The 19735-nt window shown below is 42.3% G+C and overlaps 1 protein-coding gene across 1 annotated transcript in view; it reads right to left on the bottom strand.

Annotated features, from left to right (window-relative positions):
* LOC147901918 (kinesin-like protein KIN-7E, chloroplastic) overlaps positions 1 to 15413 on the bottom strand; it is a 54661-nt gene extending 39248 nt beyond the window's left edge. The window contains exons 1-14 of the mRNA XM_087374560.1: positions 14512 to 15413; positions 14123 to 14220; positions 13374 to 13463; positions 13135 to 13187; positions 12758 to 12823; positions 12577 to 12630; positions 12390 to 12449; positions 12223 to 12301; positions 12014 to 12081; positions 11814 to 11876; positions 11616 to 11720; positions 11413 to 11517; positions 11180 to 11287; positions 4485 to 4631 (exon numbers count right to left, since the gene is read on the bottom strand). Coding sequence (XP_087230686.1) covers positions 4485 to 4631; positions 11180 to 11287; positions 11413 to 11517; positions 11616 to 11720; positions 11814 to 11876; positions 12014 to 12081; positions 12223 to 12301; positions 12390 to 12449; positions 12577 to 12630; positions 12758 to 12823; positions 13135 to 13187; positions 13374 to 13463; positions 14123 to 14220; positions 14512 to 14867 — 1452 coding nt within the window. The 5' untranslated portion in view covers positions 14868 to 15413. The remainder of the gene's footprint in view (positions 1 to 4484; positions 4632 to 11179; positions 11288 to 11412; positions 11518 to 11615; positions 11721 to 11813; positions 11877 to 12013; positions 12082 to 12222; positions 12302 to 12389; positions 12450 to 12576; positions 12631 to 12757; positions 12824 to 13134; positions 13188 to 13373; positions 13464 to 14122; positions 14221 to 14511) is intronic.
* Positions 15414 to 19735: the final 4322 nt, after the last annotated feature.

Genomic DNA, 19735 nt, shown 5'->3' with positions numbered 1-19735 from the left:
CTTCAACTATATGTTAAGCACACAAGTATAAACACCTGTGCGCACATGTGCGAAGATCTGTTCAATGCTAAAGAGCAGGTAAATGCACAGTTAATCCAAGAAATAGCAGAAAAATGGATACCATAGCAACCTGTTCGGATTGAAGAGGGATCAAAGAAAGTGGTGTATAGCACAGCCCCAAAATTGTGACAAGGGCACAAGTAAATTGTTGATTTATTTTAGAAGAGTAGCTACTAAGTACTACAAAGATTTGACAGCGAACAAAATACAAGCCTTGGAAATTTGAGAGATACATATATCAAAAGCTATGGAAGAACACAACCCCACACCTGGAAAGTAGAATAATCCAGCATTAAATCTCATAATAACAGTAAAGCTGTATGCAATTTCTAAGGGGTCAAGTGAAATGTGTGACAACAATATTGTATAAACTCAACCACAAAGTTCAAACAAATGATGACTTTTTGCAAACTTGTAGTCTTTGATACATATCCTAGAAGCCATGCACATTCACCTTGCACAAGCAACATGCAGATCATTTTAGTGGCAGGTCTACTACTGTGGTCCTCTTGCTATCCACTTTCGATTTAGTTTCTTTTATTACAAATTTACATCATCACACACTTTTTTTGTTTTTTTTCTGTGAAATCCATCTGTATTATTTATTACAAGAAACTATGAAACTATCCTCCCAAAGAAAGGGGACAAGTAGTTACAAGCGCAAAAGATCTCATTATAGGACAAAAAAGCAGGATAATCCAGATCCCGTGCACTTAGACAACCATAAAATGATAGTCTATGTGCACGGGATCTGGATTACACACACACACACTTTTTTTGGTGAAATCCATTTGGCATTATACTACAAAAATCAGTCCCAAAGAAGGGGACAGCCAGCTACAAACATCAGAAATATCATTATATTACAAGAAGGCAGGGTAATGCAGATCCCACACACGTAGACAACCATAAAATGATTGCCTTGAAGATGCCAAGAAGAACCGATACTTAGCCATAGGGGGATAACCAAAGACCGGATGGTTATGGTCTTTCCATAGGGTCTACAATGCGCAATAATGAACCCAATTAAAGAGAAGATCATAACCCTGCCTTTGACGATGAAAACCAAACAACCAGAATTGCTGAAGCAAGCACTGGGGAAACGAGCCTATGGCCATTGCTGAAGTACAAGAAATCGTGACACATGCACATGCGCACACACGCAAAACAAACAAACAAACCAACATGGGTCATCATGAAGATTGAGATTGAGAAGAGAACACCTAGGTAGGTATATGGTGCAACAATCTCCACTGGTATTTTACTCTGAGGCACATGATTTGAAGGTCAACCTTGAGAAAACCAAGAGTCTTCCAAATGTCATTGGAGGCCCTCAGCACAAGAGGGAGAGTAAGGCCACGTCATCTACATCTAGGAGAATTAGGAAAACGGATCCACCCAAGGGAGAGCATGTGTTACTTAGTGTCGCAATGAACGACTCAAGCTCATCAATGGACAATCTAAACAAGGTCAGTGGTAAAGGACATCATTGCTTGATCCCAATCATACTCGTGACCTTCTCTGTCCACCCAGTAGCCATTTGAGCTCTGCCTAATACCCGCTCATAGAGTGTCATGACTACCCAAATAATATCCCCACTGTACCCTAAGTCAACTAGATGTCTACGTAGTCGAGCCATGTGGCACTGTGACGAAAGCCTTACGAAAATCCACAAAGCAACAATAAACCTTTGTCTCCAGGCCTTGGCCTCCTCAATGACTCCTTGCAAAGTGAAGATGTGGTATAGAGTTGCATTATTAACTCGAAAGCTTCCTTGTTCATTGGCTTTGAATCCCTCACACTCCGCAAACTGACTAGCCTGGTTGTTGAACACCAAAGCACAGGACTTGCCCCATCACAATGATCCTATAGTGTTTCAGACTCATGGGATCCCCTACCTTATGGATCAGGACAATGGTATTAAGGGTCCATGTATGAGGGAAACCGTCCAAACCACTTCGTTAAATAGCTTTCCCAAGATTGGGGCAATCCACATGCACTGCACTCTGTACATAGCCCATCATGATCGTTGATGACATTTGACTCCGCACTCAAGCTAGGTATTAATATAAAAGCACAATAAACCGCAATAATAATACTTCTGAATCTTCTGTATGCTAAGAAGGAATAAGACAAGGCAAGGTGCGAGCAAGGTGTTGGAAACCTTCATGCTATCTACTTGCTAGCGCTTCATGGCGTGCCACACAACCCCCATCTTGTACATACCTCCATATTGGAGGTATCCACTCTATCAACTAGACATCTACCATTTCCAACAGATAGCCCCTACACATTCATCCACCCATCTTTCACAAGGCAATAGCCATCCATCCGCCCATCTTTCACGTCCCCACTGACGTTATCAACGCCCAACAGTGGGTGTAGACCATGGTATAAACCTATGCTCTCATACATACAAATCTACACACCCACACATACTTGAGCATCCATTTATACAAAGTCTTCCTACTCAGTTTTTCTCGGCACTCCGGAGGTGAAGGGCTGACTCAACCATGATAAAAGCTAGCACTACAGGAGAAGGCCAATCAAAAAGGTAGTCCAAAATCTCTTCACGCAAGCTACAACTGCTTATGAAAACTGAATTATTTCATTTTAGTCTCTCCTAGACAAGCATCTAAATCTAGATGATAACCTAAGATAGAAAGAATTATCGCAAAACCAGCAGGCCGCAACATGGACGAAAACTTCACAAGGTAAAACTTGCATGCCTGCTAATATGACAGAAGATGAGTCCAGGAACATGATCCTCTAAAAACACAACATAGTGCAGTTTCAATCTCTTGATAGTCACTCATGAGGTCGAAAACCATAAACTCCATCACGCATAGCATTTACTAGCTACTCTGATATCCCCACTGACGTCATCAACGCCCAACAGTGGGTGTAGACTATAGCATAAACATAGTCTCACATATACAAATCCACACACCCACATATACTTGAGCATCCACACAAATTCAAGCAAGCAATATTGGAAGGAAATAGTATACCTCTCATTACACATATTCAAACAAGCAATGAGGTATGAAGATGCATTCTATCTTACTCGATCTTAGTACAACACCACCACTCAATGTGGAGATTCACAAACGCAAGAAACAAAGTTCTATATTGAACTGATTCCCGACGGTGCACCTCCATGTAATGCTCCTTATTGTATCAATCAAGCTCAGTAAGAAGAAATCCAGAAAAAAATACAATACTCTCTTAAAAGAAGGTGAATCACACCAAGTAGCTCTTTGTATCAACCACCAATATTTTGCATACAAATGAAAGGTGGCTCTTGCCACATATGTATCGACTACTAAGCACTCAACATACAAAATCATCCGACTCAATCTCTCGGCGATCACATAAAGTACAGATGCGACCCTCCCTAGGTATGCCCTCAGCTTGCCCACTCTCGATACGAAGTCGATATGGAGAAGAAACGGAACTACCCGATCGATATCCTATAGGAAAGTGTATATCCTAGTGAGTAGCTGTAAGAGATCCTCTCAGATAACCTCATTCATCTCGTGATATGTGAGCAGAATAGAGGGATAGGTCTAGCCCCCGATAAGGGCTGCCATACATACCCAATAGGCAGATCAAAGAGTCAAAGAGAAGAAACTTAGTCCGGGGATCCTAGAAATGAGAGTAAAATCATTGCCGCTCAAGTCTAGCAAGCGATGTATATCGCCTGTGGACAAAAACATTGTATGCATGTAAAATTCCCACATGTCAAGCGTTATGAAATACTAATGGGATGGCACCACAAAATATATATATTTAGAGAATCTAGGAATGTGCCCAAACTCCTCCTCTAAAACACAACACATAGTCAATTTTCGAGCTCATGATTGTCACTCACAAGGTTGAATACCATAAACTCCATCACACAGAGCAAAGACTAACCCCTATGACATCCCCCACAACCTCATTGGCACCTGTACATTCATGTGACCCATAAGTTTTATTAAACTTGAGATCGTGATACTGCCAAAATAACATCAGCTTATTTAAGATGTACAAAATGATTTCATAGACTCGGTTATCCTATACTACTGAAATACTACAACAAAAACACATGTTTGACCACTTATATTGGAAACATGAACCAAAAATTCATAAACAATCTAAGAATGTCTTTAGAAGACAATGTCAATTGATAATGAGTCAATTAAAGAGAGAGAAATGATATAAAATCTAAAGAAACAAGGGGTAATGAGAAGAGTCCAAACCTACTGGTGAGTACTACAACAAAACAACATGTTTATTTCACTTCTTGGAAACAATAACAAAAAATGCACGTGTCCTACACTAAACAATCTGAGAACGTCAATAGAAGACAATATCAATGAGTCAATTAATTATAAAAATGACGTGAAACCCATGAAACGAGGGAAAAAGAAGATCCAAACCTGTTGGCGAATAGTAAGTAAGTCCTCTTGTGTAGCACCTGTGAGATATGATTTATCAAAGATGCCCCTCTTCAGTTGGTCAAGCTCTTGCTTCAAACTGGTAATCTCCTTTTGGTACTTCTTTATTAGTGACTTTTCATCCATGATCTAGATGAAATGCAAAAAAAAAACAAAATGCAAAAAATCAATGTTTGCTCAATATTCTTTGCAAATGAAAATCTCTCTCTCTCTCTCTCTCTCTCTCTCTCTCTCTCTCTCTCACTTTTTTTTTTTTTGGTAAATCCATGAGAGGTATATTATCAGCAAGATTTACATGAGGGTCTCAAAAAAATAAAGAGCCTCAACAGGAAATCAAAAGCAAAGAGAAACTATTTCCAGGCATGACTGAGGCAGATCTCCTTGATGGCAAGCATCATAGATAGATTGCCGTAGGGAGAGTCTGAAATATTCATAAGATTGCAAGAACGGATTCCCAAAATATCTCATGTTGTGATCCTGCCATATGGTCCAAAAAGCCCAATATCTGACCCAATACAAGAATAAAGAGTAATGGACCAAGGTTGTAGGAAGTTTGCCAAAAAGCCAAAAATGTTTCCCAAAAGGAGAGTTAGGGAAACGAAGGCGAAGCAACATGGAAATTTTGCATATGAAGGTCTTAGTGCTGGAGCACATCCAAAACAAATGAGGCACCGTTTCAGAAGGGGCCATGCATCGAAGACAAGAAGCAGATGCAATCCTTCGTTGAGCCAGAGTGACCCCCACGGATAAGGTTCCTGTAAGACAACGCCATAGGAAAAGCTTTTGCTTGAGAGGCAATTTGCTCCTCCATAAATTGCGGAGATTCTTTCGCCACCAAGTAAGTGATTTTGCCATATGCCAAAGAGAATTAGCATGTAAGTGAATCCATGGTGACGGCTGGAGGAAAGAGTATGTCGTCCTAACCGTTAGGTCAGAAAGAGTAACAGGACGAGAATTTGAGCCCACCGGGTGTATCTGCCAATCATGTAATCAGTCCCTGTTAGATGAAGGAGGGATGGGAAGAAAAGGCTGCAGCAATTCAGCAATTTTTCCCCAAATAAACCTGTGATGCATGGCTAGTGGATAAGAGGCCATGGCTTGAGGGAAGGAAAGCATTTGACCAGTAGCATCAACAACATCATTTATACACCTGATCCCCAATTTGCTGAGATTATATGCCCGAATCGGCTCTTGGAGGGCCAATGGAGGATCAAAAACAGCACTCCAATAAATACTTTCTTGCCGAAGGGAATTGGCATGAGACAAAACGGAAGGGGCCCTATGAGCATGCGAAAGGACCTGTTTCCAATCGCTAATAAGTGAAGTAGCAAAAGGGCAACCCGGGATAGAGCCTACAAATCTGCCCAAAATGACCTCCCAAAAATCAGTGATCCATGCACCATGTGCAGTAGTACGTAAGGACGTGCACATGGTTGCAAGCATATGAGTCCATGGCTGCTTCTGACGAAAAAAGGTGAGTAGAAGAGGAATTTTCCTAGCCAAGACATGTTGCGCAATATTCAGCACATTCAATCCACCGTGCATCCTTGGGGAACAGACTTTTGTCATCCTCATAAGTCTTAGAGCTTTAGCAGAAGACTTTGTTTTCCATAACAGTTCCATAGCGTGAGACATAAAGGCAGAAATGTCTTGAGAAGTCCAATGCATCAAAGGCAAATAATACTGAACATAAGCCATGATAATCGACTGGACAATCCGGAGCCTAACATGGAGTGGCCAAGTGGAGAGCTTCCAATAATGGAGTTTGGCATGAAGCTTGTCAAAAATCCACTTTAGCTGTTGTTTCCTAGTGATGTGCCAGCCAATAGGGTGACCAAGATGGCGGACCACATCATAGGGCTGCATAATGTGCCCAGGCCATAGAAGAGCATGCCAATCATATAAATGCAAAGGTATGAGGCTAGATTTATCAAAATTAACATTCAGGCCAGCAGCCAAGCCATATGAAGAAAGAGTGTCCATAACAGTCTTCAACTGCTGTGGAGAATTATGTTGCATAAAAAAAGAACCATCTGCATAAGCCTGAGCGATAAAGGAAGGGGCTCCACGAATCTGAAGACCAGTGAGAAGACCTTGTGCGGTAAGATGATCCAAGTATGAGAGAAGTGGGTGAGTAGCAATGGCATATAACAGGGCACTGAGTGGACATCCTTGTCGAACCGAACGACCCAAGGACCAAGGTTGCGAGAGATGATTTCCAAGGATGCATTGGGCTGTAGAGCCAGCATATAAGCAGTAGATGACATTAGCCATTTTTGGCCCGAAGCCCATCTTAGCCATTGTTTGTGAGATAAAATCCCAGTTGACCGTGTCAAAAGCTTTGGCAAAGTCCACTTGCATAATAAAAACATCCTGTTCATAATATTTTGCATATTCAATAGCCATGAGAGCATTGCCAATATTATCATGAATCTGCCTCTGAGGGACGAAACCATATTGCAAAGGCTGCAAACCCTCATAAAGCACTTGATGAAGACGGTGCACTAGCATTTTAGCATCTCTCTCTCTCTCTCTCTCTCTCTCTCTCTCTCTCTCTCTCTCTCTCTCTCACACACAACCCCACCCTGACCTGCAAGCAAACACAAGAACACACGAAACATGAGGAATCTTAGCAGGCTGCTCACCACCCAACCATGACATCTACGGAATAAGATCCCGAATTGTGAGATGTCCCCTCTGAGCCACGAGCTGAGCTACTGGCACGAACTCCCAACCAAATCCTGACCAACCTGGTGTCCCATACCACCGGGTGGCGCCTAGATACCTTGGATCTGTTACTTGGCCTTGGGCTACGCTAGGATGCAGGCGCATCCGCAACTCGATCCAGGTTCATTCGATCCAAGTATGCAGGCGCATCCGCAACTCGATCCAGGTTCAGACCTAGCACTAGGGAACTAGACTTGCTTCCCTCGGCTCTCCGAAGACTGAACCTCTGGGCCCTTCTATAGACTCGGGCCCAATGCGCCAAAAATAGCAAAGACCCATATCTAGTTCGTACCCTTGCCGCTCAACCCAAGAATCAAGCATGCCTAGCCCAGGCTACCGGAGCTAATCTTGTGTACCGTGCACAGTACACATCAGATACCAATCCATGCACATGACACTCTCTTTGATTGTTTGACCATGTGTGTGTAAAGAGAGGGGGGGGAGAAACACGCACATGTATATACAGGCATGCATATATGCTCCCTATACTAACGTTAGAAGTAGTTGCCATCAAAAGAAATGAGTCAAGAAACTGTTCTATCACTACTTTCCAAAAAATCATCTTCCTCCAGTCTACCCGCCCATCTAATTAAGTATTCGTAATGAATACGGTCTGAGCTGAACTTTTTGATCTAGAACCGTCCCTCGTTCCAATGGAACATAGGGAGTCAAATCTTCCATCTAGACAAGCTCCTCACTAGCGACTAAGCTGCCCTCTTCACTAAGTCTCCTTGAGATGACTTTGTGAACTACAAGATGAACCTTGATTCTTTCAGCGAATTCTAATTTATGAGCCGTGTCCTTAATCTTCTTAATGATCCCATATGGACCACAACGATAAGAAGATAGCTAATAATATTTCCTAGTTCTCATAACTTTACATATACGCACATGCCTTCCTTAGAATCAGTGGAACCTTGCCATGATTTGAACAATATCATTCTAGGATACCTAAAGTACCATGGTTGCACATGTTCATCCACATGGTGGATATAGCAACCTATGGGAAGTACAAAGCAAAAATATCATTCAACTACCCCACTAAAATTTTGCCACGTTCTCACTCCCAAGCATTTGAAAAAATTAGTTAATTTTACTCGCAAAGACTTTTAGAGGAGATGTCTACCGCATTGCGCATTCTAGAACAATAGATCAGATCAATAGCCTTTTTAACCATTTTTCACCGATCATGGAGTATGACATGGATAAATGAGGCCGACTTGGAAAATGAGTGTGCGACGCATTCATAAATTATGCTGTTGAGATTGTGACAGTCCGTTAGGGATCGAATCCATTTGACTGGCCATATCTACTTGGATCCGCTCAAGTATGCTTATTTATGTCTACTCCAACATCATCGACTTTGGCTTCCCAGGCGAAGGTGATGGAAATAGCGTACGAGCACGAAAGACTAGATTTACTAGTAGTTAGCTCAATTTGTCCTAATAATGCTAATAATGCTAATGCTAGATGGCTATTTGATCAATTGGTCCTATAGGGCCCCCTAGTCGATAAAAAGCACCTATTAAGTAATTAGTCTCGTGTGGTGGGGGGGAGTGCTATATGGCAAAATATTAGGGATAAAGGGGGGAGGGGGAAAGGGTCATTCTCGCAATGAAATAAAGGGGGGCGGCATTAAAGAGGGTGGGACTTGAGATTGGAGCATTAAAGAGGGTGGGACTTGAGATTGGGGAAGGGGCATTAAAGAGATTGGGGAGGGGGAAGGGCATTAAAGAGGAAACGGCATCCCAAAGGGGGAGGGGAACGAGGGAGCACTTATAATGCTATTATAACAAAAGGGAGCACTTATCATACTCTATAGCTTAGTGGTAGGGCTCACACGTGGGATAAACAAGGTTTTGGGTTTAAAACTTTTCTTGAACCTTTGGGGAAGCCCCTCTTAGGCATAGTCTATAAATAAAATAAATTAAGCCATGGAGAAACATAGGTTAATTAAACCTCCAACATAGGTTAATTAATTAAAAGAATTGGTAGGAGAGGTGAGTTAATGCTAGTGCTAATGGTATAGCGAACATAGGTTAATTAATTAAAAGAATTGGTAGGAGAGGTGAGTTAATGCTAGTGCTAATGGTATAGCGTTGCAGAGAGATGATGCATATGCCACCTCACATTTGTAGATTGGAATAAGGCCCCTCGACCCTTATTTTTCTTCAATTATCCCTTTGGATCATCTTGTTCTTATGAGAGGGATATAGGAGCTTGCCTCCTATAAGATTATTGTGGTTCTTAAGGCCTTTATCCTAAAGGATTGATCCCCTTAAACCCGCTCATGTCACCAAAGTAAGAACCTTAATGATCTCTCAATCTTCTTAGCTCTTGTGACACAAGAGTATGGTGACTAAGCATACAACTATACGTACCACCTCAAAAGGCTCTGTCTCTCATGAGTCCAAGAGAATTTGGTTGAGGTTTACAATCTATGACAAACTCTCTCGAGCACACTTTAACAGCCTCTTTTGCACTATCTCAACCTTTAGGGGCCTTTATTTCCTCAACATTATCAAAGATCAAGAGCTCTTACTATACTTTAGCAAAGTCACCAAAAATACACATAGTTTCTAACGTTTGTGATGAGAGCTCACTTGATTGCTCACATTGCCCTTTGAAGGACTAAGCTTGCAAATGTAAGCACAAAAGGTCTACCGCCGCGATAAGTAATGTAGCCATTACAATTAAACAAGCACTAGAAACGAGAGTACATAGCTCTTAGTGAGTGGAAGATCACAACCATTATCAAGCGTTGCTTGAAAAGTCACTTAAAGTTGCCAAAGCCCTTTGAGTAATCCACAAGCTTCAGTAAGCTCTCACAAGGTAATAATAACATTGTTGTGAGTTGACTCCAAGTAGTCACTTGTTGGCAGAAGAGCCCAGTTTTTAATGGGCAATTCACACATGTTGCTCCTTTCACCTATGAGTAGTAACCCACTAAGGATCCAGAGCCTACTATAGAACCTCAAGTGACCAACCAAGTTCATGCTTTCTCCAAAAAACTTGTTCTCTAGAACTACTTCAAACTTTACTTTCCTTCAAGTTCTGATTCACAAGCTGCATGAAGGAAGAGCTAGCACAAGAAACTGTTTTGGATGTTAAGCCAGTTTGATGAGGCATAGAGCAGGTGGAAGGCTAGGTGCTAGCTCTTGCCAGAGTGTGTTTGCACAAGATTCATTGCCTACTATAAGGATTAGTAACATGAAGGTTTACTTGGATTGTACACTTCTCTAGGTCAAAATTACAAAAGAGGTGTCAAGAATCCAAGAACTCATAGTCAAAATTACAAAAGAGGTGTCAAGAATCCAAGAACTCATAATCTTTTAGGACAATTTCTCCTTTTACAACATCTAGATCCTCAAAGCATTCTTTTGCTTTGATGAAAGGATTGCACAGTGCCCAAATAGAGCGCATAAACACCAAGCTGCTTTGGATGAAGTATGAATTAGATGGTTAAGAGATGAAGTATGCAATGATCTTGAGAGATTCGACAAAGAAACTTCTTTAACATCCATGTATCATAAACCGTATCGTGGTCATTTCCAAATCTATGAAGTCTTTTCATTAAAACATTGACACAAAATCTCAAGATCATCAGAATCAAGTGTCACCATTTGTCAATTTTCTGTAGAGTCAATAGAGTGAAACTTGATGTTAGTTGTCACCAACCTAAGATCCTGGCAAATTTTATCCCAACAAAGCTACTTTTAAACGAAGTATTACTTGCCTTCGCTCCCCTGTTTATATTTTCTACTCTCTCCATTATCTCAGCATTGTCTGAAACGTCCAGGCTTTATTAGATTTCAGCCATTTGCCTCTTCATTTATTAATTGTTTCACATGTACATGTGTGCCTTACACTGCCAGCATATCTCTTATATTTATTAGGCAAACAAAAGGAGAAACCATACCACGAGAATTGACTGAGATAGAAATCCTAACCCGATTGGGACCAGCATGTATGGCCACACGTTTGGCTCTTTGAGCAAATTTTAGAGTGTTGTGCGTCTCCTCAATGTTACTGGATGCAGGAGTCAGAGTACAAATCAACTGCGCAAACATTGCTCAAGTGAGAATCTAACAAGTGCATTGCAACAGTTCAGGTATACAATTTGAAGCAATAATACAGATAAAAGGCAGCAGTAGATCAAACTCAAGCTCCAAATGGCCATTACCGAGACACGTCCATGACCACTCAAGGAGGACTGCAGTAATCGAGTCAGCTTTGAGTCACGAAAAGGTACGTGTGAAGCTTTGCCATCGCTCAGCTTTGCTATAACCTGCATCAAATCCACAGTTCAAACACCTGCCACCAAAACAAAAAGCCCTTTCAAGTTGGGCATGAAGTTAAGAATGCATCGTCAGAGAATTTGCTCACGGTGCCAAGCGTCAGTAAGCTTTTGTTAATGTAAGATCCTTCTTTCCTCCTCAGCCCTGTAGTTTCTGTTTTAGAACTCTCAGATCCTGCAAGGTCAATCAGGTTCTGCAAAGAATACATTGAGCTTTAAATTTGAAATTCAAACAATTGAGCTTCAGAAGGAAAAGCCCTAAAAAAAGCACTCATAATCAAGCATACCAATTGAGACAGCGTGACAGTATCATCATAGTAATCAGCTGTTCTCGAACTGCTTTCAATTGTCTGCTCAGAGAAATTAGAAAGTGGTTTCAAAATACTTAAATTTGACACCACGTGACAATCTCTAGTATCTTGCTTGAAGTTCATATACACCGCTAAGCAATTCAAACTTCCATTAGAATTGCCATTCACAAACATACCAGCGTGAAGATTGTGTGACTCCGACTGCTGAGCAAATTAAAGTTATTTGAACCCACATGACGATGTTCTGTTCATAGAGAACAATTAACAGTGTAAAGATTCATTTCAAACAAAAGAGTGTCCAAAGAAGATGCGATGGTTTGATTTTTTCCTGCCTTATCATGTTTTACCACCCGTTTGAATGTAACATGAGGCTATCCTTCAATACCTTCTCCTGCTGCAATCAACGAGAGGGCATGAGAAGGGGATAGGACAACCTCCTCCTTGGTGCCTTCCACATAGGTCCCCTACACAAATACAAAGGGCATTAAATTACCTGACCCATTACAGCATCATGCATCTTCTGCATAAAATGATGCAGTTAGAAGTAGTTACCTGAGAATCCTCCCTTATTCGTAGATTTTGTCCAGCTGGATCTAATAAGTCATTTATAACCTACACAAGGCCAGCAAATCATGGTATGATAAATGTTTGGGGAGAGCCTTTCTTTATAAGTCTGGGCGCCTATATTTTAATGTACAAAATGAATTACAAAAATAATATTCTGGAGTAAGAACTCGACCTCATTGTATATTTCCAAATATGAAACTCTAAGAAGATACTCTCGATCTGGAGTCTGTGAACAATCAGCAGAGTAGCCCACCATAATTATTTCTCGGGCTTAAGACCTACTAAAGACAAGCACCAAATTCAAATAAACAAGGCACAAAGACAAGGGCTTTGATAGCTCTCAACGAGCATACATCTTGAATAATGCTGAAAACATCCTTCACTGCCAGTGGTATTATGCCTGGAGATTTATGGTCACCCTGCAGTCAGAGATGCATTTTCAGTTCAAAAGGAACAACACAAGCTTACAAGCTACAAAGCCACAAAGTCACATTTTAGAAGAGGTGCCCAGCAACATCCAAACCATCATAATGTACAGTTTCTTTAGATAATTGGCTTTAGAGGGAATAAGGGCAGAACTGTGGCAATTCCAGCTCATCGAATGAAAGAAACCAAATGAGACATGGGGGAAGACTGACGGAAGGCTGAATTTCAAAAGCCTTATGCAAGTAGGTTTAAAGAGAGCATGCATTGAAAATTATTGATAGCTTAAATCAGAAAAAATCCTTACATGCATGGTATGTGTCTTCCCACTGCTTGTAACTCCATATGCAAAAACAGTCCCTGAAATTGTGTACCATTTACATGACCACTTTACTAATGCCATGAATATATGGGTCTGACCAAATTTCACATCCACCAGCCTTAACTTTAAGGGCTGATGAATAGTGTCCTATAGCAAGATTCATCATGCTCTGAGAGAGGAAGAACAATTTCAAATGATCGAATTTCATTGTTGATATTGTCTACCATTTATGCCTTCCATTGCACCGCGTACAACCTGCCGAGCAGCTACATCATACACGCCTCTAGTAGTTGTGGCAGGACCAAACACTCTATCTGCAAAATAATGCAGTCGCATCCATACAGTCAATTAATGAAGTAATACAAATTGCTCCAAAGTAATATTAAGTTGAGGATAATAAGATGAAATCCCCAAAAGATGTCAGTCCATCAGCGTTTCTGGATATGAAATTTCAGATTGGCCCTGCTAAATCTTTCCAGTTTATATGTGGAGCTAAACACAAACTTCAAAGACATTAACCAGCTGCCTGGAGTAGTAATCGTCATTTGAAGAAACAATTATAACTAAAGTATGCACCCGAGAAAGAACAAATATTTCTTTATAGACGTTGCATCCCCCGTCTTGCTCCTGATCACAATCTCATAGTCAACATTAACAGGAGCAAGATAACTCCACTTACTTTTATTAAAGATGTCACAGATGCATGACGCATCATGTAATTTCTATAACCAAAGGCCGCGGTAATGAGGACATTCTACACAACAAAGGTCAGAAGGTACTCCTCCACAGAAAGCAACCCTTTTTTTTTTTTTTTCAGTGAAGGAACCCAAGTTGTTTGAACTGTTCCTTAGTCGCAAAAGTACGTATCCTCGCCAAATTTGAAAGTCCATGAACTAAGGACATTAATTGTCGGGGTAGTGCGAGTTCTTGCACACCCATCCTTTCCTCATTGCCCTGATGCAGTTCAACTCACCAAAAGCATAGGCAGTCGCGGGATTGTACTCGCTGCGGACGGTTGTATCACCATCAGCGTACCATGCAACTTCGTCGCCCTTATGAATCTCTCTTAGACTGCAAGTCATATAGCACCATCTCAGCCAGTGTATCCGCGATCCGCTGATCTAAATTGCACGATCTATGGGAAGTAAATATAAACCAACCACAAAAAATGCCAGCGTTCTGTGGGAGCTACGAATATTGCTAATGAATCGCCAGAAGTTACTGCATTCGAAAGTTTTAGCATTTCTGTTTCGTCGCTTGTGACAAGGTAATTGAATCACGAAAGATCCGAACGGTTCAAATTTTCACTGAATAGCGTCTTTTATTGTAAAGCTTCCACATATTCCATCATCGTCGCTATACCTTAAAGGTCTGAATCGAACTGTCACTAGAACATTCTCCTTTGCTCCTGGTTGGAATTCCATCCTGTCCATTATTGGAGAAACTGGTGCACCCAAACTGTTCGAACGAGAGGGGACTGATGGGGAGCCAAATTTGAACTTGAAAGTGCTGCCAGAGATTGCGGGAGACGTGGCCCGACCTCTGGTGGGTGTAATCGATCGAGTCCTGGGAGCTGAGTAGGATCCAGAGAGAAGGGTCGATGAAGACGAGGTGGGAGAGAAGAAATGCGATAGGCCAGGAAGGTTTCCATCCACTGAAGCCGGTTTGTAGAACCTGAACGGCGAGCTGGATCTCTGCCTGTACGAAGAAGATGCCATAGCTTCACGATGACGCAAAGAGTGATGAATTTAAAGACTGCAGCAAGGTGGAAAGCCGGGAAAGCTCTCCTGGCCTACGGGCAGAGGGCGCTTTCAAGGTAAGGCAAGCAGCATAGCTGTGAGAAGACAAGAGTCATGGTGCAGAATTGAGCTGAAGGGACAGGGAAGAGAAGTACATTTGAAACAATATAGGGGGATGCATGGGTAGAAGGAGCTGCTGTGCGGGCACAATGCTTGAGTTTTATGTGCAATGCAGGAGGGTCACGAGCTCGAGGCAAAGCTTGGCCTTGGTGCAATGCCGACGGTTGATGAAGAGCTCAAGGTGAAGAGCTGTGAGCTTGGTGCAATGCACAAGCTGGTTGATGAGGAGCTAGCTCAAGGTGGTGAGAGCAATCAAGCACAGAGGAAATATGGGGAGAACTTGGAAGGCAAGAAGCGGAGAAGAGCTGTGATGAAGGGTGGGCAGCTTGCTTCACTATCGACAGTTGCTCGATTGGAGGCAGAAGCGGAAGCAGAATGGAAGCTTTTGCTGGAGCAGCAGCTGCTACAACTGATGGGGATGGTGATGCTGATGGTGCTGCAGCTGCTGCTGCTGCTGGAGTAGGGAGGTGGAGTAGGAGTAAGGGGGAGGTTGGCTGTCGGGGAAGGGGGGGGCTCCATGCTCCATAGCTGGGGAAAAGGCTGCGTTTTGGGCTCCACGAGCAGGGTGCTTTCCATGTGGGGGAAAAGGAGAGGAGATTGTGAATCTGGGCAATATGTATGTATGATGCTGATGAAGATGAAGAAGAAGAAGTTGCTGATCAATGTTTGAGCTTCTATTCCTGCACATGGGAGAGTTTTAGGGAGGCAAACAAACAGTCTCGAGTCCAGAGCTGCTGGCTCACGTGGTCTCTCCCAACCTCCCCAATTGGTGAATCATCAACTCACATGAGCTTCCAGCAACAGAACAGACCATAGAATCAGAAGACAAGATCAAAACTTTTTGAAGTAGCCATAGAATCAGAAAGCAAGATCAAAACTTTTAAAGTGAGCATAGAATCAGAAGGCAAGATCAAAAACTTTTGAAGTGACCATTATGCTCCCTGCATGCACGTAGCTATGCCCACATCCATTGCCCCAAACTGTAGCAGATATGGTACAGTAAACGAACAGGCATTTAAGAACAGCTGAGCACATCGGAAAAGAAGGGAATTGTTGAGGTGAAAGAGGCCCGAGGGAACGGTGCAATTGAATAGCCTATACAGGTATAGGGAATGGACGAGGTAAATCAGCCAGAATCGTTGAAAACGAGCTATACAGCAGCCTCCAGCAAAGGTTATTATTAGGGAATCAACGCCCACATGACTACATAGCAAGCGACACAGACACTGGCTTTGACTCTGGGTAACTAGTGACCATCAAACACTTGGCAAAAGGAGCTGCCAATGAAGAAGAACATCACAAGACACGGTAAAAGAGACTAGAGTATTAGAATTTAGCATTCAAAATTTCATTGACAAAAAACACACATTAGAAACAAAAAACTCAATTTGTGCACCCACATTACTTAAACCAGACTAGAGAAGGGGGAGATGAACATCCAAGCACGCATTATTTTCTATTTTGAAAAATACTTTATTCTATTTATGGTGGTCATTGCCCTTCTAACGCTCAAATTGACCACATCCATGCTAGATAGGAATAGACACAAGAACCGCCCACAATGAAGCAAACTATAAGACTTGATAGAGATGGGAGATGAAAGCATGCAATGGAACATCTCGAACCATGTTAAAAACAAGCTACTTCAAAAGACAAGCTTGTATAATCCACTCAAACAATGCAAAGGGTTACCTCCTACATGTAACCACTAAAACAATGTGAAGGGTTCCATCCTACATGTAAAAAGAATGTTGTAATGACGAGAAGAAACTTGACAATGCACAATAGCCCCTAGCAAACAAACATGCAAGTGAATGTGGAGGGTTACATACAATGTATTTACATCATAGAATGTGCAAGCATACATACATACATACATATATATATATATATGAACTCACCAATGCCGTGAATGTGCAATATATATGTAAATGAACTCAAAAATGCCACCAATGTGCAAGAATATACATGTCAATGAACTCACCAATGTTCCCTTAAAGAACAAAAGCATGCCCCCCTTAAAGAGCTCGGAGTATGTACAACCAAAAGGAGGTTTAAAGGCACTGCCATATACCCTGTGGAAATCGCAATGGATGCACCATTGAACGAAGTTCATGAAATCGCCATGGATCGGAGGTCATGCTCTATGTTCTAATAGCAATGCAATGGATGTCACCATGGCAAGGAGGCCCTTTCTTCTGACCATGGGCAAAGGGTCCAAAAAAGGCCCTTCATTGCCTCTTGGGGCCACTTGGAGGTAGTTGCCAACCTCATTGCCTTCATTCTTGTGGCCCACACATAGTGAAGGGCAAAATTTTATCCAAGCACCTAGATCAAAAATCTTATAATTCATGGAATTGTTTTAAGGATTGCTATTAAGTGTGCTTAGCTCAAGGGGTTTGCTTCTTATCATGCTGGCAGTATGGGCAATGGCCTTGTAAGAAGCTAGTAAAACATGTGCATGAGGTATAATAAGAGTCATGTGATCGACCTTGGATCCCCATGAGGCTTTAATCACCTTAAATTTTGGTCCGTAGGTGGTTTCGATTATCATTATTTGCCATACCTACGATTATCATTAATTTTCGCTCAATGTTCAAGCAAACAAATATATAATGCAATTTTGACTTTTCACAATTTTGTTGTTTAGGTTTTCTTTGGCATGAGAAATCTTCATGAAGAGCCTGTGCAAGGGATGCCCAAAATGCGAGGCTGGTGGTGGTTTCTGGAGGCTGGCACATATGTCGAGACCAAGTTGAAGTGATATTGGATGTGCACATTGGCACATCAATATTGGAGGATGCCATTTCTAGCTCCAAGGTGTCATTTCCTCACCAGTCAATAGAAAGCTGGCACCTGGCAATGGCGTTCGTTGCAAAGCCTTGAATGCTCAGGAGCTGGTACATCTAAAAGTAGCACACTTTGTAAATTTTGCCCCCTCAAAAACTTTCCATTGCATGTGCCATGAACCATGATGAATGGGCCATGTCATAGTCAACCATTTACGCCAAGTCAAGACCAAAGGCCAAAAACAGAAAAATAAATAAACAACAGAATTGCCCCCAAAAGAAAAACCAAAACCAAAAACAAAAATGCCAAGAGGGAAGGAAGATGTCACCATTACCCAAAAATCTGCCGTTAAAACGGTAGAAAAGTCGTTAAGAAGAGAACCCACACAGAAGCAATGAACAGCTTGAAGGAGAAGAAATCTCTGAGCTGGAAGGAGAAGAAATCTGTAGCACAGGCCAATAGAAAATGCAATCAGGAGCAGGAAAATGACAACGAGGAAAGAAGCTATGTTTGTGATTCAAGTTTGAGATTTGAAAGTCCGGCCTTTGATGTGCATTGTGAACTGATATCATCTCGTAGCCTGTCTACATTCAAAACTTGAACCGATTGCCCCGCCCCTTCCCCCAAAAAAATTCGCACATAATAACTCCACTGTCCACAACAACGCTCCAGATTCCTGAACCCACAGAGCCGCAAGTTCGCAAGCTGCCAAAATTTTGCAAATTTGGCGCGCAATTCTCTCCCCCCCCCCCCCCCCCCAATTTCAATCATCCATTCATGATCCCTCGCTCAATCATTATCTCATTTCCAAATCCGGTGTTTGTCTTGATGCACCCATTACAATTTACCATACTTATAGTGTCACGGTGTGACGTTCAATCCTCCCTCCAAATCCGGTCTTTGTCTGATGCAAGTCGTTGCTTTTTCAGTGTTCAAACTTTAAACTCCACAGCAACTGTGCCGCGTCTGTAGTAAATTTAAGGAGACGAGACGAGACGAGACCGTTCGGTCCAGATCTAATGATATACCGCATTCCAGAATCCACATCTTGCGCCTCAACGGCCCCTTTCGACTTTCCCTTCCGCAACAGCAACTTCACCCTCCCTTTGACGGAACAATTTCCAGGTTGGTTTGCAACCCACCCAAAATTCATCGCACATCTACTTTGGGCCGTTCCGTTTTCCACTCGCCAACCTCCTCCTAGCTCTTGTTTGGCATTTTCAGGAATGAACTCGATGCACGACTCTCGGCCTTCCGAATTAGCCGCACACTCGTCCATTTTGCGACTGCCCAACCTCACCCTTCTCAGCATTTCCGCCTTCGACACGACAGTCGACTGTGGCTAGGTGAACGCCCTACGGTGCCCAAAGCGCGTCGGTGTTTAGTTATACCTTTGTATTCCGACGTCGCAACAAGAGTCCGGACGTTAACAATCAACAGAAACGGTGCGATTTCAGGCCAAAAACACAGGATGTTGTTGAGACAGCAACCCAAGACCGAAATGTTCAGTCCATGCAACTGTGGCCGTGCCACCGACAATAGCTTTTACCAATATTTCCGACCGGCAGCGTGACTCACGCTCTACTCTCTCTCTCTCTCGCTCGCTGGCTCGTTCGCTCGTTGAGATTTTGACAGACACGACGAGACGCCAAGGAAGTGAGCGAAAATTAATCATTTGAAAGAAATTGAAGTACCGTTACATCAGGAACGTTGAGCACACACGGAAAGTATGACGGTAAGATCAGGAAAGCAAGGAGTCTTGTCAATCGTAAGCCTAATTGCTATGTTCGGCAGGGAGGAGCCCTCCGTCATAGCCGAGCTTTGGCGAGCTTCCGCCATAGCCATCCAACAGGGGAGAGTGGCGGACGTGGCATTTCTCTGAAGCCACGTAGGTGTACATCTTTTGCCACGTGGCCTAAACAAGCCATCTTTTGCCA

The sequence above is a fragment of the Dipteris shenzhenensis genome, chromosome 5 (genome assembly GCF_047967505.1).
Source record: "Dipteris shenzhenensis isolate YYH24624 ecotype China chromosome 5, Dip_SZ_1.0, whole genome shotgun sequence".
Lineage (NCBI taxonomy): Eukaryota > Viridiplantae > Streptophyta > Polypodiopsida > Gleicheniales > Dipteridaceae > Dipteris > Dipteris shenzhenensis.
Note: the sequence above shows the minus strand (reverse complement) of the source record. Positions and strands in the feature narration are given on the sequence as shown.